Source organism: Scophthalmus maximus, chromosome 16 (assembly GCF_022379125.1).
Source record: "Scophthalmus maximus strain ysfricsl-2021 chromosome 16, ASM2237912v1, whole genome shotgun sequence".
In the NCBI taxonomy this organism is placed as follows: domain Eukaryota; kingdom Metazoa; phylum Chordata; class Actinopteri; order Pleuronectiformes; family Scophthalmidae; genus Scophthalmus; species Scophthalmus maximus.
Genome location: NC_061530.1, coordinates 8,555,478 through 8,580,525, shown reverse-complemented (window position 1 = coordinate 8,580,525; position 25,048 = coordinate 8,555,478). Strand labels below are relative to the sequence as shown.

The window sequence follows — 25,048 nt, the reverse complement described above, 5'->3', positions numbered from 1 at the left end:
ACTGATTAGTGTGGAAGCTCTAACTGATATTAAAATTACCATTAAGTTAAAAAGAAAAAAATGCAGCATTCACACTAACATGAACTTCTCTAACACTTGACCATATGAATGAATTCTGAGACTAGAAATACACTATAGTGAACCAAGTCATAGATCCGTAAACTGCTGAACCGTCACAGTCCTATTGACTCCACTGACCCATGACACAGAATCGTCATGTGAATTCATGAGATGGTAAAAGGAAACTGTGCCATGAATGACCCGACATCCTGTCCGTCAGGTGCAAACACTTGGATCGCACAGTTCAAACAAACAAAACCACCAACAGACTTCAATTCAACCTTTATTATCTTGTTCTTTTCTGCTTTAAATTAATTTCCTCTCTTTTTTTGTAACATCTGAGATAAATGAAAACATCCTGAACAGGAATGATAATAAAGACTGACTTAATTTAAATTGATACATAATAAACAAACAGGAAAACATATGTATAATGTCTTTTAACGTGTCTGTAAAACACTGTTCCAGCTCAGCTTGGTAATGGTAGGATTTGGCATCTTAACAGAAATGCCTTCAGTTGGTTGCTTCGTCTTAAAAACAAAATATCATTCTCTTATTGCATTTGACAAACAAAAAAAAATACAAACAGGAACAAAATGCTGCTAAAAAAAACAACTTAAGAGACATATGCAATAGTGCCGATGTTTTTGAACTTTTTAGCTATCACAACAGTCAGTCAAGCACAAAAACGTGTATACATCCATCCATCCACGCTCTCTCTCTCTCACACACACCAAAATTTCTCATGAATCTCTCATGGACAAGAAAAAAAAAACACATTCAACATTGTAGCGATAACATAGACACTCCCGATCATCATCATCCTCATCGTCTTCATCGCATCCTCCGCCATTCGGTCATCCTGTCGACACTCCTTTCATGCACACACAGGCAGGCAAGGAGGGCACCTTGTACAGCGAGTAAATAAGTGATCTAGTCATCATCAACATCATGACAATATATAATAACCAACTTGATTTTCTCGAGTAAGAAAAAATATAACAGCGAGGTCAGTGTTTGAAGGGCAAAAAAGAAAAACAAAAAAAAGAGGACATCTCTGGATTTCCACAAAGTTTCACACATTTGTCTTTTTCTTTTAAAACAGAAAAAAATATATGATGATTAACAACCAACGCACACCAACAAGGAGATACAATTTTGCTTGTCAAATATAAGAGCAGTGTGTAACTGATGAGAAGGTGTGATGCTGCTGACATGGCAGGCGGCCGCTGGGAGTTAGCCAAGGCCACTGCTGTTGTAACATTTAGTTGTCCTGCAAGGTCTGTGTAGTTGTGTTGTAGCTCTGTTTCAAAGATGGAGGGATTTGTGGATGATGTGTCAACAACAAACCCAAAGGCATATAGTGCAAGTTTGGCTAATGTTGTTTTTTGTTAAGATTTTTTTTTTTTTAACCCTGGGTCCCATGTTGATGGCATATTTCCACCAAGGTAGAGGTGTCAGTACCTACTAGAAACACCCTCCTGTTCCACACCGCAACGGTTGCTGATCGTCCATTTGACTCAGTAGTGTGGCGCCGCCCAAAACTTTTCGACAGACTCCGGATCCTTCCACCACTTTCAAGCCTCCAAACATGAGAAGTCAGAAGTACGCCTGCAAGGTCTACGAGGGCTCAGTTTGCAAGTCTGAATTTTGAGATTCATCCATTACATATTATTACAAAAGAAAAAAAATATATGTGGCACACTAAAAACAGCAATAGCTAAACTTGTTGACGTGTACGACTCTGGCTGAGCCTGTCTACAGTGCATGCCTGAGTGACTGGGTCTCTGACTGCAGATGGGATTCGGAGTAAAAAGACAAAGCTGTCAAGTTGAGTCCTAAACAGTTGAATGGATTTCACCTTTTCCCCCGGTTCAAGTTTTAACTGATGTCTTCATTTAAAGTAATGCGGTTCGATGTGTGTGGGAAAATCCTGTATGCATGTACTGAAGGTAGCCTGTGTGTAGTATGAATATTGAGCTTCTGCATGTTGGGGGACCAGTGTAGCTTTAATTCACGTCATCTCTGCATGTAAATAAGTACAGAGTGTGACACATGTATTATGACTTGGGTGTAAAATGTTTATTTGTATGTCAGTCGGCCCCCCCGCCCAGCAGGTCCCCTGGAAGCAGCGAGGCAGGGCTGCCCATCTGGTGACGATCCTCCAGTGCTGGGGAACCCCAGAGGCTACTGCTGGGGTACCCCGCCCCGCCCATCCCCCCCACCCCCCCCCACAGGCCCTGTCTTCCAGCCTCCACACCTCCAGCCCCACCCATCCCGCTCCCATTGCTCCACTGGGTAAAGATGCCCAGCCCGGGGCCCTGGGTGGCGGACTGGTCCGATGAGCTGCCTGTGCTGTCCAGACTCTGCCACCCGGAGCTGGTGGGCCCGGCTCCCCCATTTCCTCCTCCCCCAGCTGTGGATCCTCCTTCTAATCCACCTCCCCCGCTGCTGACTCCTCTCTCACAGCTGCCTCCATTACTGTTGGCCCCCACCACGGAGGATGCCGTGGGCCCGGAGCCTGCAGAGCCGGCCGTGGTTCCTCCGTTACCTGTTCCTCCAGCCTGGGAATGTGCAATGTAGCGGGCCACATCCTCCTCGCTCACAAACTCCGCCAAGATGGTGGTGTTACCCAGAACACACCTGGCATAAACAAAAAGTATGTTAATATGCAAGTTTTTTTTGTTTTTTTACTGTAAAACATTGATTCTCATTCTAGTTATGAGGTATAGAATAGTTGTCAAGATGTAGTATTGATGACAATAATGATCTAAGCCCAGGTTATTTTAGCACAGGCTTAAACTGATTAAGGTAACAAGAAACAAGACAACTCATATCTGCAAGTTTCATTCATAAATACAACATACTAAAACATCTATTAATTAGTCAGCATACTTTAAATGGAATAATTTTACGAAAATAAAAATAAAAATTTTAATATGTCTGCTGACAATTTGTTTTGCATAGCATTAATACTGGAACCAGCCTGGTTCGGTCTAAAAAACGCACCTATAAAGCTCTCTAATTATTATGTTATAAACTATTTGTTTGATCCATACAACAAAATTGTAAAAAAAAGAAAAAGAAGAAGAACCTAAATGGTTTTATAGGGAATTTCCAGCTGGTCTATTTCTTGGCGACTACCTGTAGTCTCTCCTGGTTGCCTGTCAACTGATCAAGGCCAGGAAACAGTCTGGCACATCACACCTGAAATACGGCTAATTATCATTTATAAGTTTGAGTTTTACGTACGGATGAAATCTACAAGATATGTTTTAATCACTGAGCTGTTGAGGTGCTGGTGGGCAGATTTCGTAGCCTGTGGATAGAGTCAGAATCTGGTTTCCCAGTTTCCAGCCTTTGTTCTACGGAAACTGGCTGCTGGTTTCAGCCATACATTTATCATTCAGTCATTAAAGTTATAATATAGAGACGTCTTACATGTGGAGTGCACTTTGGGCCTTGGCTGCCTCCTGTTTGGAGCCATAGCGAATTAGAGCTGTGCCCTGGGTCAGGCCAAGATGAAAGGTCAGCAGGGGACCGTGCTGCATGCAGATGGTCCTCAGTGTAGAGCCATCAATCTACATCAAAAGACGAGATGGACAGTGATTCAGATGGAGGAAGGATAGTGATGGGCTGAGGTAAGACATCCAGAGCAGTGGTTCTGATCAGTGAAAGGCATGAAGAGGAAGGCATGTGAGATTTAAAAAGCAGTACAGCTCTACAAAAACATCCCAAAATAAACAAATGTACAATATTCTATCTCTGCAGTAGTTTCAGTAGTTGTATCTGTAAAATGTGTGTACCTGCGGTGTAAGGTTGCTAAGCACCAACCAGCAGCTTTCCCGAGAGCTGCCGTCACTCCAAGCTGAGCCTGCGGAGAGAAAGAGAGAGAGAGAAAAAAATTATTGAGTTAAAGTTTTCCACATTCCCAGTAAACACAACCCCACTCTGTTTTTCCCCTCAGTTTCGGAAATTTAATAAATGATTAATAACATTCCCTGCTGCTTTAACCCAAGCATGGCTGGTCTTCAAATCAAATATAAACGGGCTCTTGGGTTCAAAAGAGCTGAAAAATCACAGCCAGTTGTTTTTGGTTGTTTGTTTGTTTTTATCTCCAGCAGACATTCAAGTCAGCTGAGTATTTCAACAAGTGCTGTGCCTGAATGAGGAGAAAGGACAACCCTTTAACCAACAGAACACAAAAAACCCATTAGGGCATTACCAGTGGTGCTGGAGCTTCCGCCCCAGCCCCTGCCGGCCAGTCGAGGGCCTCCTCCTGACCAAGGGGAAGATGATGGCTGCTTCTGACTGGCTAGTCCTGGAGGGGGGCGGGAGAACTGGGTCTGGCTGTTGCCACGGCTGGCTTTCCAGGACTTGTGTCCGATGGGCTCTGGGGGCCAGCTGGTCTTGTAGTCTGTGTACTTTGCTGTGAGGACACAGAAGTGGATGAGGGTGAGGAAGGGTCGTATACATGTAAATATTATATTAAAATATAACTATACCAGTGTTGTTGCGAGAGCTGTCGACACCCAGGCAACTCACAGTGTGGGACTATATGATATGTGTTGTCATTATGTCAGTCTGTTGTCCAGTTTGTTTCAGGTGAGTGAATGATTTAGCTTATTATGGTACTAACTGACACATTTGAAATATCAAATGAAAAGATGATTCTATCATTCAGTCATGTACACACTACCCCTGAGTAGCCAAACATTTTGTTTCTCCTACTTGAGGGGGAGAAGCAGCGTGCGGTTACCTGAGTTGTGTGCGTTGTTGAGGGGACTGTCTGAGGCACTGTAGGGCCAGGCACCAGGTGAAGGCAGCAAGGTGTTGAGGGGAGGGGTGGAATCTGCAAACAAAGGAACCATCCATCACTAATTGACTACAAAACTATTCAGAAATAACAGACAAAACATGTAAGCATTGTTTCTATGTGCTGCCATGGGAGAGAAGCAAAAATGGCAGTGGTAGCAAATTCAGTAAGGCGCCCTAATTGTTAAATTCATCCAAAATTGACCCAGACATATAAGAGGTGGTTTGATGTCCATAATTTCAATAATGAGTGAGCTATTGAAAATGCAAACCTTGAAATATGCATATTAAGGCAAATCCCTAACTGATATGGATGCTTTGGAATTGTGTTTGACTTTTTTCACAAACTAACACCTGTGAAAGCTGTGACAGGATGTAACAGACGTATAAGAGGTGGTTTGATGTCAATAAGTTAAAAAATAAGTGAATGGATTTAACAGAACTTTACACACAGCTATCAGAAGTTTCTTGTTGAAATGCATCTTCGGAATCACAGATACCATAGTACTGTGAAGTTATGTACACAGAGTGTACCTGTAAAGCTTAGAGAAACAAATTTTTGACCACGGTAAATTAACTGCTAAGTAGCATTGTACATACCTGTATTGTCTTGTAACAACTGGTGATCAGTATCATTGAGGCTGGGGGACACTGAATTTCCCATCATGCTCCCTGGGGTCATGTAGGGGTCGGATTCAGGGTCCACGCGATCAATCCCCTTCCAGGGAACACCAGGCTGGAACTCTACAGAGGGAACACACATGAGGTCCATTGAAGGTAGTTCTCAGAGGCCAAGAGTCCAGGTGGAGTAAATATGAGACAATCATCAGCGGAAGACTCTTAAACATGAGTATAACCCAAACCTTTTTTAAAGAACACATTTTTTACTCCCATTATCTTATTTTACACCCTCATGGATCCTCTGCACCTGGTTGCAACTTCCAACTGTAACTTATCACTAACCAGGTGGCCAGCTGGTTGTGGTAGCAGGCTTGTTGATCATCTTGCCAGGGGTGCGATGCCAGTTGTCACCCAGTCCGTCTCCAACCATCATGTCGTACTGAGAGTAGGGCGAGCCCCCTGGCATCTTAATGGGGGTGATAGGACCTGCGAGATTGTCAGAGGGTGATGATAATGGAAGTTACATCAATGAAAAACCAGATGGGTTCACAATCCACCGTAATATGCGTGTTCACATCTAATTCTATTAACACAATCTGACTCATTCATTACATCTCTTGTCAAACACAAGGTTTGTATTTAAAAGCAAATCAAAGACAGCTCACCATTTTTATGGAATGCATTCTCAGGTGAGGTTGTGTCTGGAGAAGAGTGTCCCTCCATCATCCATTTGAAGCGTGACTGCTGACCCCCGAGGTCCTTCATGCCCCCAGGCCCCCCCAAGACAGACCCACCCAGGTCCAGACCTGGGAGGTTCACCCCAGAACCAAACCCTGCTCATAGGAAGAGACACCAAGAAAAGGGGAAAACATGAATAGGATTAGTACATTGTAAGGAAAACCTTGGTCGCAACATACAGTAAAACACCAAATTCTGTAAATTCTTCAACAGAAAATTGAAGTAAACTGGAAATACTCATCACAGTGTTATGCAACTGCCAGCAACTGGAGCAACAGAAAATATGGTCAGAATCTCCACTTTTATTCCTGAGTTATGGGGTTAAATAATGGACAGAAACCTGTTTTCACAGGACATTATGATGTCACAGTGAGGTTGACCATTGACTTTTGAATAAAAATGTCATCAGTTTATCCTATCAGACTAAAATGTTTCATAATCTGCACCTTCATTGAGTTCTTGAGTTATGGCCATAATTATGTTTTGTGAGGTCAGTGACCTGTGACAACCAAAATCTAGGCAGGTCATCTTTGAGTGCAAGATAAAATTTGTTTGTCACCAATTCAATATCCAACCAAATGTGAAATATGTTCACCACCTAACCTATCCGGAGTTATGGCATTGAGTAAGAAAAGTTTTGACCTTTGGGATATAAAATATCACCACTCATCGTTGGTGTGCAGGCTGTTTACTGTGGGTTACGGACATAGTGAAAATGATCTTTGCCCCATGAGCACCAAAATATAACCACATCATCTTTGAGTCCAAGTTAATGTTTGTGCCACATTTGAAGAAATGTTCACAAAAGTGGAAGGGTGGGCTCTGACTCACCAGCATGGCATAAAAAGATTTCACTGTGCTAAAGTTATTGTGGCTCAACAGGTGAATGCAGAACATCACATTACGTTGGCATAAGTTATCCTATGAATGATTTTTTTTTGTTAGTTTTTATCATTATTAATATGTATTTTTTAATAAAACCCTTCTAGGAACAATCTCTCACCAGTGTATGGTCCGAGAGTTTTATGGTGCATGTCAGCCACAGATCCTGACAAGCCTGGATGGGGCAAGGGATCAGCCACAGGCAATTTGGGACCCCCCATTCCAACTCCAACATGGTGAGAAGGGGAGAGTTTGGAGCTGCTGCCTAAAGCTCCGACCTGCTGCTGCTGCCTCTGCTGCTGGAGCACTGCCATGATCCTGGCCAACTAAGGACACATGACAAAAAACAAGCGTCAATCGCAGGCGGTGGAAGTAAAGGTAACCAAAGACATGTGATATGCAAGAATCGCTTTGTGTGTGCACGTGAAAGTGTACAGTACCTGCTGAGGGTCAGCCTGCTGCCGCACATTTGGCGGGAATTTTCTCTGGTTTTGCAGGAGCTGCTGTGGCTGCTGCTGTGGCTGCTGCTGCTGCTGGAGGAGGAGCTGACATGCCTGAACAAACACAGAATGAAATAGAAAAAGAAGAGTAAAGTGGAAGTAGAGAAAAAAACTGCAACCTGAACAAGGGTTTTCTATCTTTACACTGACAAACCCATTTGTTAACCGAACGCTAAGCAGACCAAGTATTGTTTTCTTTGGCTCCTCTAGGAGGTAATCGTCATTATCTAAATATTTGGTCAGTGAGTCAGAACTTCAACAAAGGTTTGTTTCATGAAAATACATCATGGAATTTGTGGAATGATTTTGAATAAAAGTATGGCTCCTTCCACAAATGCACATAGTCGGGTCCAAAAATCTGTTGCACAATTTTGGAATCCACTAAAATATATTTATTATCTACACCTTACAATAATCCATTAGTTTGACCTAATTGCACAATTTGATTCGAAGGATTTTGTAGGTGTTTAGTCATCCTAAACCTGTCCTGACTATGTCACTATACACAGGGATTACTTAACTAATGAGATACAAAGTGAGAAAAATACCAAATTTGGTTTTTGAATGTTTATGTGCAAACTACAAAATATTTTATTTGAAAATTAAGACATTTTCAAACTGTTTGGGGAGGTGAAACAATCACATCCTGTCTCACTCCATTTCCAGATCTGTGATTGAACCATGCAGTGGCTTTCAGAGATGTCACTGTGCTGCTTCTCACCAGTTGAAACTGAATATGGGGTGGGTAGATGCTGCTGAGCATGGCAATATGCTGGGGGGACAGCTGCGGAGGGAACACACCTCCCCCGACCCCTGCCACTCCTCCCACACTGCCAACACCCCCCACGCTCCCGCTGGGAGGGGGCATCTGCTTCACCACGGAGCCCGGCACCTGGAGACAGAAGCAACGGCAGGCAGGCACACCTGTTACCACAGAAACGCATTCGGTGCCGTAACCACGAGCAACCGCATTAGCCTGGCGTTTCTCCCCAATTAACATTGATTCTCTTTCATGTTCCCGTTATCTGCGGTTAACAAGTGACTCTACCCAAGGGAGCGCATGACATTGATTCAATTCCTGGACAAGACACGTGTTTCACTTTGTATTCTTCAGAATGAAGCAGCATAGATGAACAATGTTGTCCTGAGGAGTCGTTATGAAGGCTAGGGACCACACTAATAGATGCCATGCACACGCTCGGCAGATCATGTTTAAGCTCATAGAAAGAGGAATCAGACAATTACACATTATTATACACAGAAGTTTTGAACACAAAGTCATGTCTTAAGTATGTGCAAATTAAGCAAAAAAAGTTTTCTTCTTTCCTTTTTTGTTTTTTCCCTTCTAAATTTCATGAATAGCTGTTACAGGCCAACAAAGGCTGTGAACACACAGTGGTAGCAAATCCCACATTGGTTTCCTTTAGTCCTTTGAGTATTATACAAGAGCTAAACACCAGCTGATCATAATAAGAGCCACAGAAATTGTCAATATAAGAAATGATATAGAACACGTGGATATTGCAACAAATTTCTGAGGTAATTCAGCTTTTTACTAATTACAGACATAAACAGTCAGTCAACCCACATAAGTGTGAAACATCATCAGTCTGAAAGAATACTGATTAGCAACGTTAAAGCAAAAGCTTAAGTACCTGAGGTGACAGGAACTGATGAGGCACTTGCGCTCGTATCCCTGGGGACTGGTTTATGGGTGGGACACTTGGCTGGTGTCTTGACTGGGCCATCCCTCCACCGCTGCCAAAGATACTGTGGCCGCCCTATGATTGAAGATGGAAAACAACCTCAGAGAATCCGTATCAGACACACACAGAGAAATCGATGTGAAAAACACAACATTACAGAAGAATGTGACATCCAACGGGAGAGGGGTTTGGATTTTAATAATTATCTTAGGAATACAGTTAATTACAATAATCTAATGTAAAGATGATAGGACAGGAACAAGAGGAATGGTTATCTTACTTGTCTAAAAGGGATAGTGTGGTTGAAGAGGGAATGGGGCTTGTAGACAGTGGGTGGTGAGTACAGAGAGCAAGGACCCTCCTCCCCAAGACACCCATCCTGATTGGTCAAAGGCAAGGTCTGTCACAGTGACAGCCGCAGCAGGACAAATTTGAGAGGTGATATGGGGGGGGGGGGGGGGGGGGGTTAAGACAAGGAGAAATGGGCAGAAAAGGTAGAATCACAAGAGGAAATAAGGAATAGTGATCCACGACATAGTGTTATATAGATGTGAAAAAGACAAAAGAGACAAAAGACTGCTAATGTGACAGTGGGGTGTTACCTTGTCATAGTAAGACCCAGGATCCCCAGGTGCTGCCTCTTTTGAAACAGGTGGACGATATGGCATCCCCCCTCCTCCTCCTCCTCCTCCTCTTCCGGCCTTCCTCATGTCTCCATTGTAATCATTCATGCCCATGCCTCTTTTCTCTGCCTCCATCTTCTTCTCCTGAAGAGAACCCGGAGCCAGGTCAATGTTTGGGCCACTGGGATCATCATTCTGTCCAGCAGAGAAGCCCACCATCATGATCATGACCACCATCAGCAACAGCACCATCATCACAGAGTAGGATTTAGCACCTGATGAAGGCCTGTACACTTTGGCTATATATCGATATATCAAAGCTCTGGAATGGATGAACCAGCAATGTTCAACATTTCCTGCTTTGCACAATAAAACTGAAGCTAGGAGACAAGTAATAAGGCATTTTCTGTCTTACCAGCAGCCCCATGTTAGAGAACTGTCTGTTGATGGGGCTCATCCACGAGTCTCCTCCACCAGCCTTCAGTGGACCCTGAGAGACAAATATGAAGTGAGCATATGATTGTTTCAATTTCACAAGTTCTAAAAGGGGTTTCAACTGTGACATTTGCCGCACAAAATCCGTCAAAAAATGAACAAGGTTTAGGTTCAGGCTCTGTATTCTCAGTTCTGACATCATGTCAGAGACAAAGAGACTAGCTCCTAGCACACGTCTTCTGTGGGTTTAGATGTTTTCAGTCGACTGCATTGGCTGTATGCTGACTTGATGTGAGTGAACAGCAAGATATCCAGTTTGTACTGAGGTGCTGATTTTGTGTTTTTTTACTTGAGTGATTGAAGGGCTTTTGTTTCTGTACAGAACTTATTGTTCCTAGAAATATACTGTTTACAGTATCATCAACCGTTTTTTTTTCTTTCACCTTTTTAAATATCGTGAGATATCGCGTTAGCCTTGGCAGAGGTTAGTGAAGAGACCACCCTTCTAGTTCTTTTCTAGATTTTTCCCCACTAGCAACCCACCTTGTTGCTGGGCTTCTTCCCAGCGTGGCTCTGTCCCCAGCCCCCGTTGCTTCCCTGTCCCCAAGATGAGCCACTTCCTTGGGAGCCAGTGCTGTTCCACATGCCGCCTCCCTCTTCCTCATCCTCCCAGCTCGAGTGACGCGAGGCTGCCACAGAACTTTCTTTGTCGCCCCAGCCCTCTTGCATAGACTTTGATCCTGCAGAGTGGGGTGGAGTCGCAGTTATGACATTCATTTTCAAATATGAAACGGTTACTCATTCTCATGTTAAAAAAAAACAAAAAAACTATTAAGCATCCCAATGTCCCAAATGCCATGCATCAAGTCTCTTTAGCCTGACACAACCAACACAAACCTCAAATTGTGAAATGATCAAATCAGATTGTTTGGACATCCCACAGATAACAGTTGTAATTCACCTTAATCTAATTTTCAGCAGTTTTTTTATATTTTTTAAATCACATATCCCTCATCGTTTAAACAACATATGCTTTAGTTTTTATTTGATCTTCTGACCAGATTTGATGGGGTTGGGAGAAGGGTTGCCCCAGCCTGCTGTCTTCCCTCCAGCATTGTCAGGGTCTCCCCAGCCAGTAGGGGCATCAGTAGGCTTCCCCCACGCTGCTGTGCCATTGTCTAATGTAGGACTAGTTGGAGAAGTACCACCACCCCAACCTGACGGATCTGCAGACACATTGACAATACAGAATAAGATGAAGAAACCTGACTGAGCTCATGTGAGTAAGGACACAACCATTTCCTTCAGTTCAAGTCCAACTTCTGAGCTCCATACATACAGGCTGAGCTGCCACCCGACTGTTCGGCATGTTTACTGTTAGCAGGAGTACACAGTTTTAAACAAGTCATAACAAAGGGATATTTCAACTCTTCAACATGTAATTTGGGTTTTGCCTTTATGTGGAGTAGCACATTGATCCAAATTCTAAAGCATCTTCTCTGCAGTCACAGTATTACCCCGTATATATAAATGTACAGAAAATATATTTATGGGTAGGTACAGTGTTGTGGACTGACTGCTGTTACTGTGGTTCTGAGATCAAACGGAGGAGCATGCGTCTGGTTGAAATACGACCATCTCTCATGATACTGCTGTTGCTTTGTTCAACTAAACTTCAATATTAGCCAGTAAAATAAGCTATATAAACCTTACAAACAAAAGACAGTAGATTAAATTAATGTTGCAGTATTTTAGCAAGCAATAAGAAAGGAAAAACAGATGTTAAAAAACAGGTCAACCCGTCTTTTTTACTGATGATTATCTGATGCTGCTTTATCTGATGATTGAAACTTGAAACAAAGAATGATGATTTTTATTGTTCTTAATGACAAGTTAACAAAATCAAAATATTATGTTCAAATTCAGTTTCTCATGTCTTACCCATAGCAGAAGCTTTCCCTGGTCCATGGCCAGTGTTGAAGTCTCTGTTACCTCCGAGCCCTGCAGCCTGCCTGCTAGGCTGCTGCTGTATTGGAGGTCCCTGCTGTTGCTGCTGCTGCTGCTGCTGCTGCTGTTGCTGCTGCTGCTGCTGCTGCTGTTGTTGTTGTTGTTGTTGCTGTTGTTGCTGCTGCTGCTGCTGCTGCTGGACCTGACCTTGAGCATGCGGCTGCTGACCAGCAGGGGCGCTGTTCTTATCCCACAAGTTGACTGGCTTGTAGTTGTAACGGGTTGGGTCTCCCCACGCTGACGTTCCATCATCTATCTCGTTCTTCCTGCTTATAGACTGCGGCGAGGGTTCCTCCCAGCCGCTTGGTTCAGATCCACTTCCACCTCCTCCGGGGCCACCAGGGATGGGGCCCGAGGTCCAGCCTGAGCTTTGGTTCTGATTCTGATTCTGGGCTTGAGTGATGGGTTTCCTCCCCCCGCCCCCTTGCATAGCCCCTTGGTCCAACGCTTGCTGCAGCTGTGGATGCTGATTGCGGGGCTGTGATTGTTGCTGTTGCAGTTGTGCCTGAGGGCCTGTGATGGAGCCCAACTGGCTGTTTGGCATCTGGTGCATTTTGTTTCCTCCACTCCAATTTTGATGGGGTTTGGACCCCATACCCCCAACAACACCCATACCCCCTCCACCACTCCCTCTTCCTCCTGTGCCCCCTGCTCCCCAGGTTCTCCGAGGAGCACTATCATCCCAATTTCCCCAACCACCCGCACCTGTATCCCCACCTGAGTTTCCGCCTCCATTCTTCCTCTCATCCTCCCATCCACCTCCTCCACTGTCTGATTTGGACTCTTGCGCACCCCAGTCCCTTCCTGCCCCGGCCTTCTGTCCTGATCCCCACCCGCTTCCTCCTCCATTGCCACCCATGTCTTTCCAACTCCCTGCCCCTTTCTCCTCCTGATTTCCTCCCCAGCCTCCACTCACTGGTTCACCCTGATGCCCAAGATCGCCCCATCCTCCTCCATTACCTCCTCCATTTCCTCCTCTACTTCTGTCTTTCCATTCCTCATTCCCCCAACCCTTGGCATCCTGGCCATCTCCAGCTCCCATCCCTTCTCCACCCCAGCCTGTAAGCTTCCCCTGCTGGTTATGTCTTGGTATTACCCCTGACCCCATTCCCAGTCCTGTTGTGGTCACTGGCCCAGATTGTGAGACGCCAAGATTCCTCAAGTTGGGGCCTGAAGGTGGTGGGGCTCTCCCAGACAGAGAGGCCCCACTACTGCTACTGTTGCTGCTGCTTTCCCAACCCTCTCCGGAGGACCCAGCAGATGGAGCCAGGGAAGGATTGACCCCTGGACCCACTGATTCAGTGGCTAGGGTCCTGGGTCCACCAGTATACTGAGAAGAACTACCAAGAGAAGATGGATGCTTTGATGTAGCTGATGACAATCCACCTTTTTTCTGTCCTCCCTGTTCTTCGTCATCCCAGGATGTATTTTGTCTGATCTGTGTTTGGCCCCAGCCTGTGTTGGACAGGACCCGTGGGTCCAGATCAGGCCGGCTTAGAAGATTCTGTAAGGCAGCTTCAGTATTAGGTGCCGGGCGGCGAGGACGACTTTGACTGCTGTTAGGTCCGCTCCCATTTCTGGAATTTCCGCCACTGGATGAAGATCCTCCCTGTGCTCCCTGTCCTACTCCCCCACCCCATTCCCCAGTTTCACCCTCTCCCTTCTGATTGTCCCAGACTCTGGTCATAGTGGTGGCCGTTGAGGAAGACGAGGAGGTGGCAGGGGGGTTGCCAGCCGTGCTACCCCCACTACTGCTGCTGTTACTGCTGCAAGCTCCACTGATTCCCTCTCCTCCTGGATTAGCTCCCCCAATGCCAGTGGAGCTCCCACCCCAATCACCACCAGACACTCCTCTCTCTCCTCCTCCTGATGACCCCCACCCTCCCTGAGATACCCCAGAATTTTGACTACTGTTTCCCCCAGTTCCAGCACTGCCCCAAGCATTAACCCCACTCGTGGAACTCTGATACCCCCAACCTGAGGTCCCATTATCCCCTTCAGCAGCTCTGAATCCCCCTGTGACTCCTCCTCCTACCTCCCATCCATCAGTCCTCGAGGCACCCGTTTTGGAGTTAGCTGCAGGGTAAGAAGGCTGGCCTCTCCATGAGGAGGCAAGGTTATGGTCTCCCACACTCATCCCGCCTCCTCCCACACCACGGTCCATTCCTCCTCCAATCCCTTCCCCACCTGCGATTTTTGGTCCCGCTGATTCGCTGTCCCACTTCCCCCCTCCCATCTCTCTGTCTCTGGATTGCATTTGGTGAAGTTGGTGCTGATGGGTGCTTGATTGATTCACAGATAATGATGGGTGACCCCCCAGCACCCCGACTGCCCCACCTCCCAGCCCCAGGGAAGTGGAGTTGTTGGCAGACAAAGACCCTCCAGGGCCCTGGTGATGGAAGGAAGACTGACCTCCTTCCCCTGCAGCAGCAGGCCCATCCTGCTGCACAAGGGCAGGCCAGGCCGAAGGGTTGGCATTTGGATTGAAGTTGGCACCTGGAATCCCACTGCTTCCGTCGACGGGGCCACTGGCATCATGGCTCCCTGGCACAGTGGAGGCTTTGGAAAGTGAGGAGGGCTGTTGTAGCAGAGGCCCAGCTGCAGCTACCGAATTCCCTCCTCCAAGATGACCCTGCGAGGCAGCCGTCCCCCATGCCACACCATTGGACGACTGCATACATTCATTGGGCAAAGAGAACGAGGAAGTGGGTGAGGAATGGTTGCCAGAGGCACTGATGCTGTTCACAGGCATTCCATTGTTGCTGCTGCCCCCTCCAACCCTGGTGAATGAAGCTGCTCCCCCATCACTGCCAGCGATGCTAGGCCACTCTTCCAGGTCGTTGCCATCGACAATCACCTTCTCCCTGCCCTGAGAGGAGGTCTGGCTGGCTGAGCTCGCCCCCCACATGGAATTTGCATAATTAGAAGTAGTAGTAGAAGCAGCAGCTGATGATGAGGTGTGGGCCAACGAGGGGGCAGCTGCACCAGAATCTGACAAGGCAAATACCACAAGAGAGACAATTTAGAGGTCAAAAGGAATAGATGCAATATAAATTATATTTATTTTTTTTACATGAAATTTTAAATTTCCTCATTTTAAATGTGACCAACAGCATTCCTAACAATTACCTGTGACAGCAGCCATGTTTGCATTTGGGCCATCCCCTCCTCCTCCCCCTCCCAGCAGCATTGAGGACAGTGGCGGCTGACCTCTCTTCAGTAGCACTTTATGGTCCTGCTGGCAGCGGAATCGCGGCGGCACTTCTCTCGGCATGTAGCGCGGTTGCTGCTGAGGCGCCTGGGCTCCGCCTCCGCTACTGGTACTGCCGTTTCCAGCAGCACTGGGGCCGCCAGCGGTGGAGGAAGAACTGGTGGTGGAGGTGGGCTGTCCGTTGGCCACCCCCAGGCGCTTGGCATTGTTGCCGCCCTGTGACGGGATGGCAGCACTGCCAGGGCCTGAGGTGGCTGGGGATGGGGAGGCAGAGGGGGTGGGTCCAGGGCTAGGGGAGGCAGAGCTGCTCTGAGTGGCAGGAGACTGGGCAGACACCGGCTTGGTCAAGTCTGGCACTGCAGGAAGGGCAAGGCAGAGAGGAGGGAATTGAGCATCATTGAACATCTTAAGAGAACAGTGCACAGTTAATTTGCTGTAAATGTAAGCATAATCAAGCAAAGGCAAGATACCACAAACATTTCCTGATTTTGGGTTCAGAAATGTTGTTTTAAACCTGTTTTTCAAAAGTATAACATGCATTATTACATTTTAAAAGACAAAAAAGCACAATAAAACTAAAATGCTTACCTTTGTTTTTTTGTTCTGCAACCTAAAATAAACCAGAAAAAGTATTAGTTGCTAAATCATTTACTAAAAGAGTTTAAGAGAGGATAAAATAAATTGCTTTACAAATGTCAAAACACCATAAAACAACATGATTTAAGGAGAGGTTTTCAAGACTGAAACTATGATTGTGGTTAGATAAAGAAAGAAAAAAATCTTCACTCCAGGTGCCAGGATGATACATTTTTTCCATCCCACATTCACGACGCTTTATTTGTTGAGACTTGCTATGTTTTAAACAATGTTCCACTTACACTAACAGATTTAATACAGAAATTGATGTTTGCTCCATTCAAACATTTGCTTTCTAAGTTAAATAATGTTGATTTCTTTTTTTTATCTACCCCACTTAGACAGGACTTAATCAAAATTGCAAATCATGCTGCCTTCTCCCAAAACGAACAAACAACTATTTGAGCTGAATGCACAAATGTTTGACATCAAATTTAGTATGACCACATAATTTAAATGTAATGACTTCAGATAGTGAGAATGACATTAATATTTTACCTCCGCTGAAATATGACTCACTGCTGCTGATTTCTTTTTAAATGAGAGAAGAGGAGATAACTATGTTTTATCTTTCAATGTTTTATTATTTTATGCATCCAGGTCAATTTAAACACCCTGAAGCAAGACATAAAGACTGTGTGTTCACCTTATAATGACAGCACAAACATAAAAACACCAAGCACTGGGTAGACGTCAACAATGAAGCAAGCAATGCTGATCACAGATCATGATCATTCACCAAAGGAAAAAGCATCCTTTCCACTTGAGTATTGCACAGTAAAGTTACAGCAAACACACATTTCATTGGAACACAAGGAAACTCATATGTGCAACAAAAAATATCTGAAAGATCCATCTCGACACAAAGATTATTTTCTTTCTCCTGGAGGAAGGCCTTACATGCGAAAGCTGTCATTCCCAAGTACAACTGACAGATTCAATACAGATATATTAATGTTACTACTATTCAGATAGGATTCCCTTAAATAAAAGCCATTTTATCATTGAAATTGTCATTACAAATAAATTAATAAAGAATTTGGGGATGCAAATTATTTCCTGAATAAAAGAACAGAATGAATACTTGAAGAAATTAATGACAGCTTCCTAGCAACTAGATAATATATATTTGTGTACAATAAATGTCAATAGCTGTTGTAAAGATACTTTGACAATAAGCATGTATTTTGTGTTTTCTATCTCTCCTTGTGTATCTCTGAACCCAGAGCTGCAGGACCCAAACCTGTCATTATTATTATTATTACTATTACCATCCTCATCACTAATAATAACAAAACCTTAATTGTATTTTTTAATTATAAGTGTCAGTCTGGTAGAGACTAAAGCGGCGGTTGTACAACTGTCCTCTCACTCCTACTGTCTCTCCTCTCACCCTCTTTCTGCCCACCTCTCCTCTCTTCCCCATTCCTCTCCTCACCCCAACCGGTCGAGACAGATGACCGCCCACAACTGCGTCCGGTTCTGTCAGAGATTTCTTCCTGTTAAAAGGGAGCTTTTTCTCTCCACCGTCGTGGAGTGCTTTGCTCATTGTGGGATCTGTTGGGTTTTCCCTGTAATATTGTAATATTGACCTCACTATGTAAAGTGCCTTGAGACAATGTATGTTGTAATATAGCGCTATACAAATAAAATTGAATTGAAAATTTAAAAATTTTCCACATATGCAAGCAGCTAGCCAGACACTTCACTTGCTCATTACAGTGCACAAATGTGGTGCATGTGTTAAGGCCTCAAGAGCTGTTCTGGTGCCGACAAATACACTGAAACCTCCCAGGAGGTGCACTTTGCAAGATGTTTTTTTTTTTGTTGGTTTGTTTTTTTCCACCTCTGCTGCTACAACTCGCTCCAAGACAAAAAACTGATACGACTACTTAACATATGACAAACCAACATCTGACAGGATATAAATGTGAATAAATCTATCCAACAACTACCAGACAGTGAACCACATTAATGGCAATAAAATCAACTGCAACAAGTACAATCCTTTCATGTCAAGTTAGGGTTTTGCCATGTACAAATTTTTTATTCACACATCCATTTTAAACTTTTCACCTACTCTATAGTGGTTGTACGAATTTTGCATCCAAGAGAAGCTCTTATACGAGAGTCATGGGACCACTTTCTTTTGATGTAAATGTCAAATGCTCACAAATAAACCGTAATGTAGGAAAATAAGAACACAGCATAATCTTCACTCATCCCAAACACTACACGGAGCCAAATGTGCAGAACCAGCACACCTCATCAGAAAATTTGCCAACTTTCAAACGACATTTTGCTATTTCAAACGACAGCAGTGTCTTTTGAGGCTTGTTCCATTGTTGGGAGGCCAATCTCGTGTGAACAAACCAAAATCTTAAGTTTGAGTGTTTTGCTGACCCAAGAGTATGACTGAGCAGATCCAATCAGCTGAACATGCTTACCTTCTGAGAGGCTTCCCTTTTCCTTTTGTCGTCTTTTTTCCTTTTCTTGTCTTCCATGAACTACTGCTCCTGTCCTGATATGCCTTTCTTCGAGAGGAAAAAGAGAGGAAATTCTGAAATGTGACCATAAGTTCACCATAAAAAAAACAAAAATAAATACATCACTGGTTGCCTTTAACTGCTCAAGTTCCCGTTGACTGCAGCTAGAATCAGGGGGAAAAAGACAACATCACTGTTGCTTTGTGGCCTTGTGAGCCTTCATCCATGTGGTTAACCAACAATGGAATACATGCTTGATTGGATGAATCAACCATTTGGGGCTGGAGCTAAGAATACTGCGTAACATGTGGGCAACAAACAGTAATTATACCAATCAGAAGCATGCACAACACTGTAAGCTGTTCACACGTGTAGGTTCAACCAGTTTGGATGGTTTACAAGAGGCATGACTTAGTCAGCCAGCTCATCTCGTCAGCCGACTGGCGAATTCTGTATGTGGCTAAGAAAACAATAACAAGTGACCAGCTGAAGGTTCAAGACCCATTGTGCTTCAGGCTACATCCACACAACTATGTTTTCATTTTAAAACGCATCACTGCTGCTACGTTTTACGCCTGGGGTCCACACTTCTTTGAGGTTCTTGAGCGCCTGCAAATGAAGATATGTGGAAACGCTGCTTTCCATTTTTAGTTTCAACCCTCTGGAGCATCATTGTGATATGGACAGGCAAAAACAGGGATGTTTGGAAACAAAGATGCAGTCACCTAACCTGCATTCACTTCCTGATTGGTTCTTATCAGTCAGGACTCGACTTCCAGCGGTGACGGAGAAACGTTGTGAACAATTACTGTCAGTAACAGTTTCACCTTGTCAATGGTTCAAGAAAATAAAACCCTGTCTTACTTTTCACCATTGTTTATTTCTTGTTCGCAGCGTTGTTCTGTAAGTAAGCAACCAGCTGCAGAGTAGACAATCTGCTTCCTGTTTACACCAGCATGCGCATGCCCAATGTACGTGAACGGTCACGTGATATGCGGGTATGGACAGGGACTTATGCCGATACGAAGCTAAACTGCTCATCTGGTCTCGCTGAAAACGTAATATGGGTGCAACCTCAACACCAAAAATGGAGTGGTGAACAAATCTTCAGGGTTACGCTCTTTAACAGCTGAGAGACAAGAAATGTGTGCAATCCAAGAACACCAAATCATTCGTTTGTCATTAGGGGAAAACAGAGCCGGCTCATGTGGGCAAATCAAACTAACGTTACACGTTTGATCGGATATTTCAATATTGACATAAAGACCACTGTGTTCTTTTCAGGCCGGGTTTTGGGTGTTTTAAGGACATTTTATGGATAATGTATAATCCTAAAGAAAACCCATTGCTAATGTAGACAGACAGGCGTCCACTGCTCATCTAATTGGCTTAGAACATGTTGTCACTCAAATGCAATGTGCACCAATTTAAGAGTCACTACATTAGGATTTGGCAACGACCATTGTCCCACGGGATGCCTAACCTCATGTTACCATGTCAAAATATAGATCGTGTGTCCATTAACTTCTGAGAAAACAGACGTGTAAATGCAGAAGCCTGGCGAACTCCGAAGCCACGACGGCGTCTGCTGGATGTCGTCGTTCCTCGGTGCCATTACACGTACGGCGAGACTCCTGGCGTCGAGGAAAACGAAACTAACACGCGACCTCCAGCCTTCCAGACCTCGACCGCGGCGTCTCAGGAGAGATACTCTGAACACTACGAGCTGTCAAATCCGCAGTCAGCTCCGTCGAGCTCCCCCCTTCAAATCACCGACAAAAACCAGCTCGTGTTCCTTTACCTGCTGTACGCGTTGTCACGAGCCCCACAGCGTTCATCCAGCCAGCGTTACAGCGTTTGAACATCTGGGTTCTCTTGAGCAACGAGTCGTTCAAAAAATTTAAAAAAAATAAAAACATTCGCGGAAAAGAAGAACACGGTTGTGGTAAAAGTCGCCTGCAAACCGAACCGTGCACGAACGGAAATAAGCCAAGCGGGCAATTTTGATGGCAGCGGCTGGTCCAAAAAAAAAAAATGTTTTTTCGTCGACGGCTCACATCAACGAGTGGTTGGTGCCCATACCGAGACACGGAACAATGCGCACGTTCACAAGTTGACGCAGACGAGACACACCTGGTTACGAACTCTGTTCTGTTTGCACACAACGGCCCCGTGACCCCCCCAAAAAATTGCCCCGAAACCCGGAGCCTCAGACCCGGCGATGCTAATGCACGGCCACAAAATACTGCAACATCGGCGCTAATGCTATCGGGTGTTAGCTACCTGGCGGAGCTAACTCACCCACTGACAGCGGCTACAAGTTGCAACGCTAACGGCGTCCGGCCAGCCACTGTGTTTCACCGACGGCCGCGTTGCCGTCATTCCACATGCACGCAGCCGATGGCGTCGCAAAACACTTGCAAACATATCGGGGCACACGTCCTGCTACTCACCTCGAGAATCATATATGAAGGGGAGCTAGCGTGCTAAGCTAGCTAGCTCGCTTAGCTAAAGTGCTTCAGTGCGGGGTTTTTTTTCTCTTCTTTTTGAGGCATTCGTCGAGGCTCCGAGGACAGCGGCGCCTGAGCGGAGAGTCAAGTAAGTGGCTGGATGGTGAAAAATGCAAAGCGTAAACGAGCTACTGGCGTGGAAATAAGTACTAACGTTGTTATAGTGTAAACCCCCCTTGTGTGCAGAAGAATTTGAAATTTCAAAGCGCCGTGGAGTCGGTGAGTTGACGGGCGGCCATTTTGCTGCTCAGTATGAAGCGTCTCCAATGGCCAGCCCGCGGCAGCTGCGTGTGAGCGCTCTGACTGGCTGGGCCCCTGCGAGAGGGATGCGTTCAAGGCGCCTCTCGACCTTCATCAACTTTTGACAGTCGAACTCATCACCACTTGACCTGCCAGCAGGCCATCAATCATCCCAAATACACTTATTTTTTTTATAAATATATATATATTTTTTTTTTTAAGTAGCCACTGAAGTCATTAACGGAAGAAGAAGAAGAGGAAAAAAACCAGTCAGCACTTGGCTGCAAATTTGCTGATCCACAAGCGCTGGTCATAACTTTCTCTCCTTGGATAGCATGGGTCCGAAGAAGAGAGGTGCAAGGAAAAGGAAGGGCGAAGAGGCTCTGGAAGGAGAGGAGGAGGAAGAGGAAACCGAGGAGAAGGAGGCCGATCAGAGAGCAGACAGGAGGAGGAAGGGCAGAGGAACTAAGAAATACATTGGCGCTCATGTTGGAATTCAAGGTGAGAACCAATGACGCCACTTAAGTTGTAATAATTAATCATATCCATATACGACTCACACACATGTTTTGTGCCGCCTCCTCTGTGTCGTTCCGCAGGTGGGATTTGGAAAGCGGTGGAGTCCTGCGCGGAGATGGGAGGCAGCAGTTTCGCCCTGTTTCTGGGCTCCCAGCGGTCATGGAAGAGGCCCCCACTGGACCAGACAGCAGCAGCCAGGTTCCGGGAGCAACGTTCCCTTCATGGGTTTGATCCAGCTCACATCTTGCCTCATGGGTCCTACCTGATGAACTGTGGGTCTCCGAAAGAGGGTTTGTATGGCAATGTTGGATTTCTCCTTCGAATTCTGTCCTTGATTTTTTTTTTATCTTCCTGTCTCTCTCTGTTTTACCCGCCCGTGTCTTGGCTATTACATATATCCCACTGTCTCCTCTTCCCTTCTGAAAACCCTCCTCCGGTTCGCCTGGCACCCAGATGTGTTCGAGAAGAGCCAGGCCCTGCTGGTGGAGGAGCTCAGCCGCTGCAGCCTACTGGGCCTCAACCTCTACAACTTCCACCCTGGCTCCTCGCTGGGCTCCATCACCACTGAGCAGTGTGTGGACAAGATCGCCGGCTCCATTAACCACGCTCACCGGCAAACACCGGCTGTGGTTACAGGTACAAGTGGGGTGGGTGGGCAAATAATAGGAAGACACAGCATTGTGAAGTATCATCACCCACTGTTAAAGATGATATCTGGAAACTGTTGACGATCTGCTGTGCTAAAAACATCTGATGTTTTATCTGCAATGCATGGTCGAATTGCTGTAAAACATAATTACAAACACAGCGACCATAGCAGGTCATATTCAGATAAATTAGCAGAGAATTAGCTGTAACAATGGTCTTGTAGACACGATTATACAACAAATACAGCTACAAGGTAAGATGAGGCCATATGGTCAGCGGTACTGATGTGCCAGTTGTAAACACTGCCAAAATGATGTAATGTAGTAAGGGAAGAGCGTGTGTAAAAATAAGAAAGACATATGCTATACACAGGAAAACTGCAAGAGTTAAGAGGAACAGTAGAAACCTCACAAACACTGAGTCACAGACACATATAAACCACAGCCTCAAAAAATAACACATTTTAATGATACTGGCAAACAGTGAAAGTCATGAGTGTCAATGAAACAGGAAGTTACTGCAAGACGATGCTCTATTGATCGTTTGACATAACTTTCCAGAGCAGAGGGCAGGCTTGACACCAATGTTGCATCATGGCACCGTCCTCAGTCTTTATGACTTGCATACCTCAGATGCCACTGGTATGATGAGTATACATTGTAGTGGAGTTCCTGCAAAAACTCTGAAGCGGTAGCAAAAAGTGCCCTCCGGCTGTGCTTGAGCTACTTACGACGGCATACGTATCAGGTTTGAAGCATGTTGAGGGACAAATGACTATATTTAAAATAGTTATAAATAAATCAAATTGATTGTGACTTCTTTCCCTTTAACACCGTCCCTCTCTCTCTATTCGGTCAGTGTTGGAGAACATGAGCGGTCAGGGCAGCACAGTGGGCGGTAAGTTCTCTGAGCTGAAGAGCATCATAGACAAAGTGAGAGACCAGACCAGAGTTGGAGTGTGTCTTGACACCTGCCATGCCTTCGCAGCAGGTAAGTGAAATCAGTGGTTGAACTTTTTGTACAATAAAAAAGTAGAAGACAGCTGAAGTACCAAATCAAGAGTTGGTCGTTTCAGGGCAAACTATTTACTTCTACTTTGTGTTTGCTCATCCTTCATGGTATAAACCTCAAAACTGCGTGATTTCATAACTTAAATCAAGGCAGGAGAAGCAAGTGTTGTTTGTTTTATTGTTCTTGTCTTGGTAGGATATGACCTGGCTGCAGAGGGAGGAGTGAGTGCCATGCTCAATGAGTTTGACCAGGAAGTGGGACTCCACTATCTCAAAGCCATCCACCTCAATGACTCCAAAGGTCCAGACACAGATAAGCAGATGATGTTTTGTGCTCTAGGAACTTTCTGGAATTTTTTGTTTGGTAACCTACTTATAATTATCAAACTGAGAGCATTTTTTTTGCATATAAATGGATGAATAGTTTCTGTCCTTTTGATGTGCAGGTACACTGGGCTGCCACCTCGACCGCCATGAAGATGTCGGCAAAGGTCACATTGGACTCCCTGCTTTCCGAGACATTGTCAATGAGCCCAGGCTTGACAACATCCCTCTGATACTGGAGACACCTGGGCGGTGAGTTAGCTCGACGGACAAGGAATCGGTCCATATATAGCTTTTCAGACATGAACTCCGGAGCATCATTTGCGCTCTCACATACAGCCCCTCTGGAAATCTTCATGAAAATGTCCAGACTTCAGTACATGTCTGAAAGCAGCTTATGGCACAAACGTGGTCACAGCAGTGTCAACCACAACAACATATCTGCCTTAATCACAAAGTAGGATCAAAAAGCAGTGTCTCGTTTTGTCCTTTTTTTTTTTTGTTAAGTTAGAAACATTCATTCAAACTCCTATTGAGCATCTGACTTTCAAAGTTTGGTAAGATTGCCTAATATGTAAGTATATTAAAAATGTAAGTATACCATGTTACATCCATATGTTTGATCTCATATATTCTGAATTGAGGCTTTCAGAAATGTTTACATAGCTTTATTTAAAAAAAAACAAAAAAAAACAAGATACATACTCATAAGCCCGTGAGCCAAGTTTGCATCTCTTCTATGAAAACTCAATAAGTTGAAACACGATTGCAATGTCTTTCCTCCACAGGCCTGGATTCGAGTTTGCTGAGCAGATTGAATTTCTCTATTCCCTCTGTGAGAAAAAATAGGAAATGCACTTGCGGATGAGTTAACACAGCTCAAGTGAGCCACAGCACGTGTCTGATAAGAGAATTGAAGTGTTTGTGGGGGACCAAAGTGGACGAGTGGCAGAGGCCGTTCCCCTTAAACACACTCAGAAGTTGCTTTTTTTTTTGTTTATCACAATTTGAAATGTTTCAACATGAAGTGTTTCTTGTTTCTGAGTGAACCCACATTCAATAAATGTGTTGAAATAA

General features: G+C 44.8%; 2 protein-coding genes across 9 annotated transcripts; one reads left to right on the top strand and one right to left on the bottom strand.

The window, feature by feature from the left end:
• Positions 1–330: 330 nt before the first annotated feature.
• On the bottom strand, positions 331–21,525 carry tnrc6ba (trinucleotide repeat containing adaptor 6Ba). 5 transcript variants are annotated; one of them, XM_035613928.2, is made up of 23 exons: positions 21,385–21,525; positions 21,174–21,302; positions 18,682–18,768; positions 16,187–16,208; positions 15,517–15,954; positions 12,322–15,378; positions 11,439–11,606; positions 10,924–11,120; positions 10,361–10,435; positions 9,925–10,140; positions 9,603–9,722; positions 9,272–9,397; positions 8,338–8,508; positions 7,557–7,670; positions 7,238–7,442; positions 6,162–6,329; positions 5,839–5,982; positions 5,476–5,619; positions 4,820–4,912; positions 4,286–4,489; positions 3,867–3,934; positions 3,502–3,641; positions 331–2,703 (listed from the first exon to the last, which is right to left on the bottom strand). In XM_035613928.2, the coding sequence occupies exons 3-23, from the start codon at positions 18,736–18,738 to the stop codon at positions 2,154–2,156; spliced, it is 6,477 nt and encodes a 2,158-aa protein (XP_035469821.2). In that variant the 5' UTR covers positions 18,739–18,768; positions 21,174–21,302; positions 21,385–21,525; the 3' UTR covers positions 331–2,153. The 5 variants fall into 5 exon arrangements, with proteins under 5 accessions (XP_035469821.2, XP_035469824.2, XP_035469822.2 ...); XM_035613931.2 differs by lacking the exon at positions 21,385–21,525 and having other exon boundaries at positions 9,925–10,089; XM_035613929.2 differs by lacking the exon at positions 21,385–21,525 and having other exon boundaries at positions 18,682–18,764.
• si:ch211-141o9.10 (probable endonuclease 4) lies at positions 11,448–25,048 on the top strand. 4 transcript variants are annotated; one of them, XM_035613941.2, is made up of 8 exons: positions 11,448–11,659; positions 21,805–21,971; positions 22,070–22,279; positions 22,443–22,625; positions 23,496–23,627; positions 23,844–24,011; positions 24,094–24,223; positions 24,760–25,048. In XM_035613941.2, exons 2-8 carry the CDS (start codon positions 21,806–21,808, stop codon positions 24,818–24,820), a joined length of 1,050 nt encoding a protein of 349 aa, XP_035469834.1. In that variant the 5' UTR covers positions 11,448–11,659; position 21,805; the 3' UTR covers positions 24,821–25,048. The 4 variants fall into 4 exon arrangements, with proteins under 4 accessions (XP_035469834.1, XP_035469833.1, XP_035469832.1 ...); XM_035613940.1 differs by lacking the exon at positions 11,448–11,659 and adding an exon at positions 21,179–21,318; XM_035613939.2 differs by lacking the exon at positions 11,448–11,659 and adding an exon at positions 21,183–21,318 and having other exon boundaries at positions 21,417–21,971.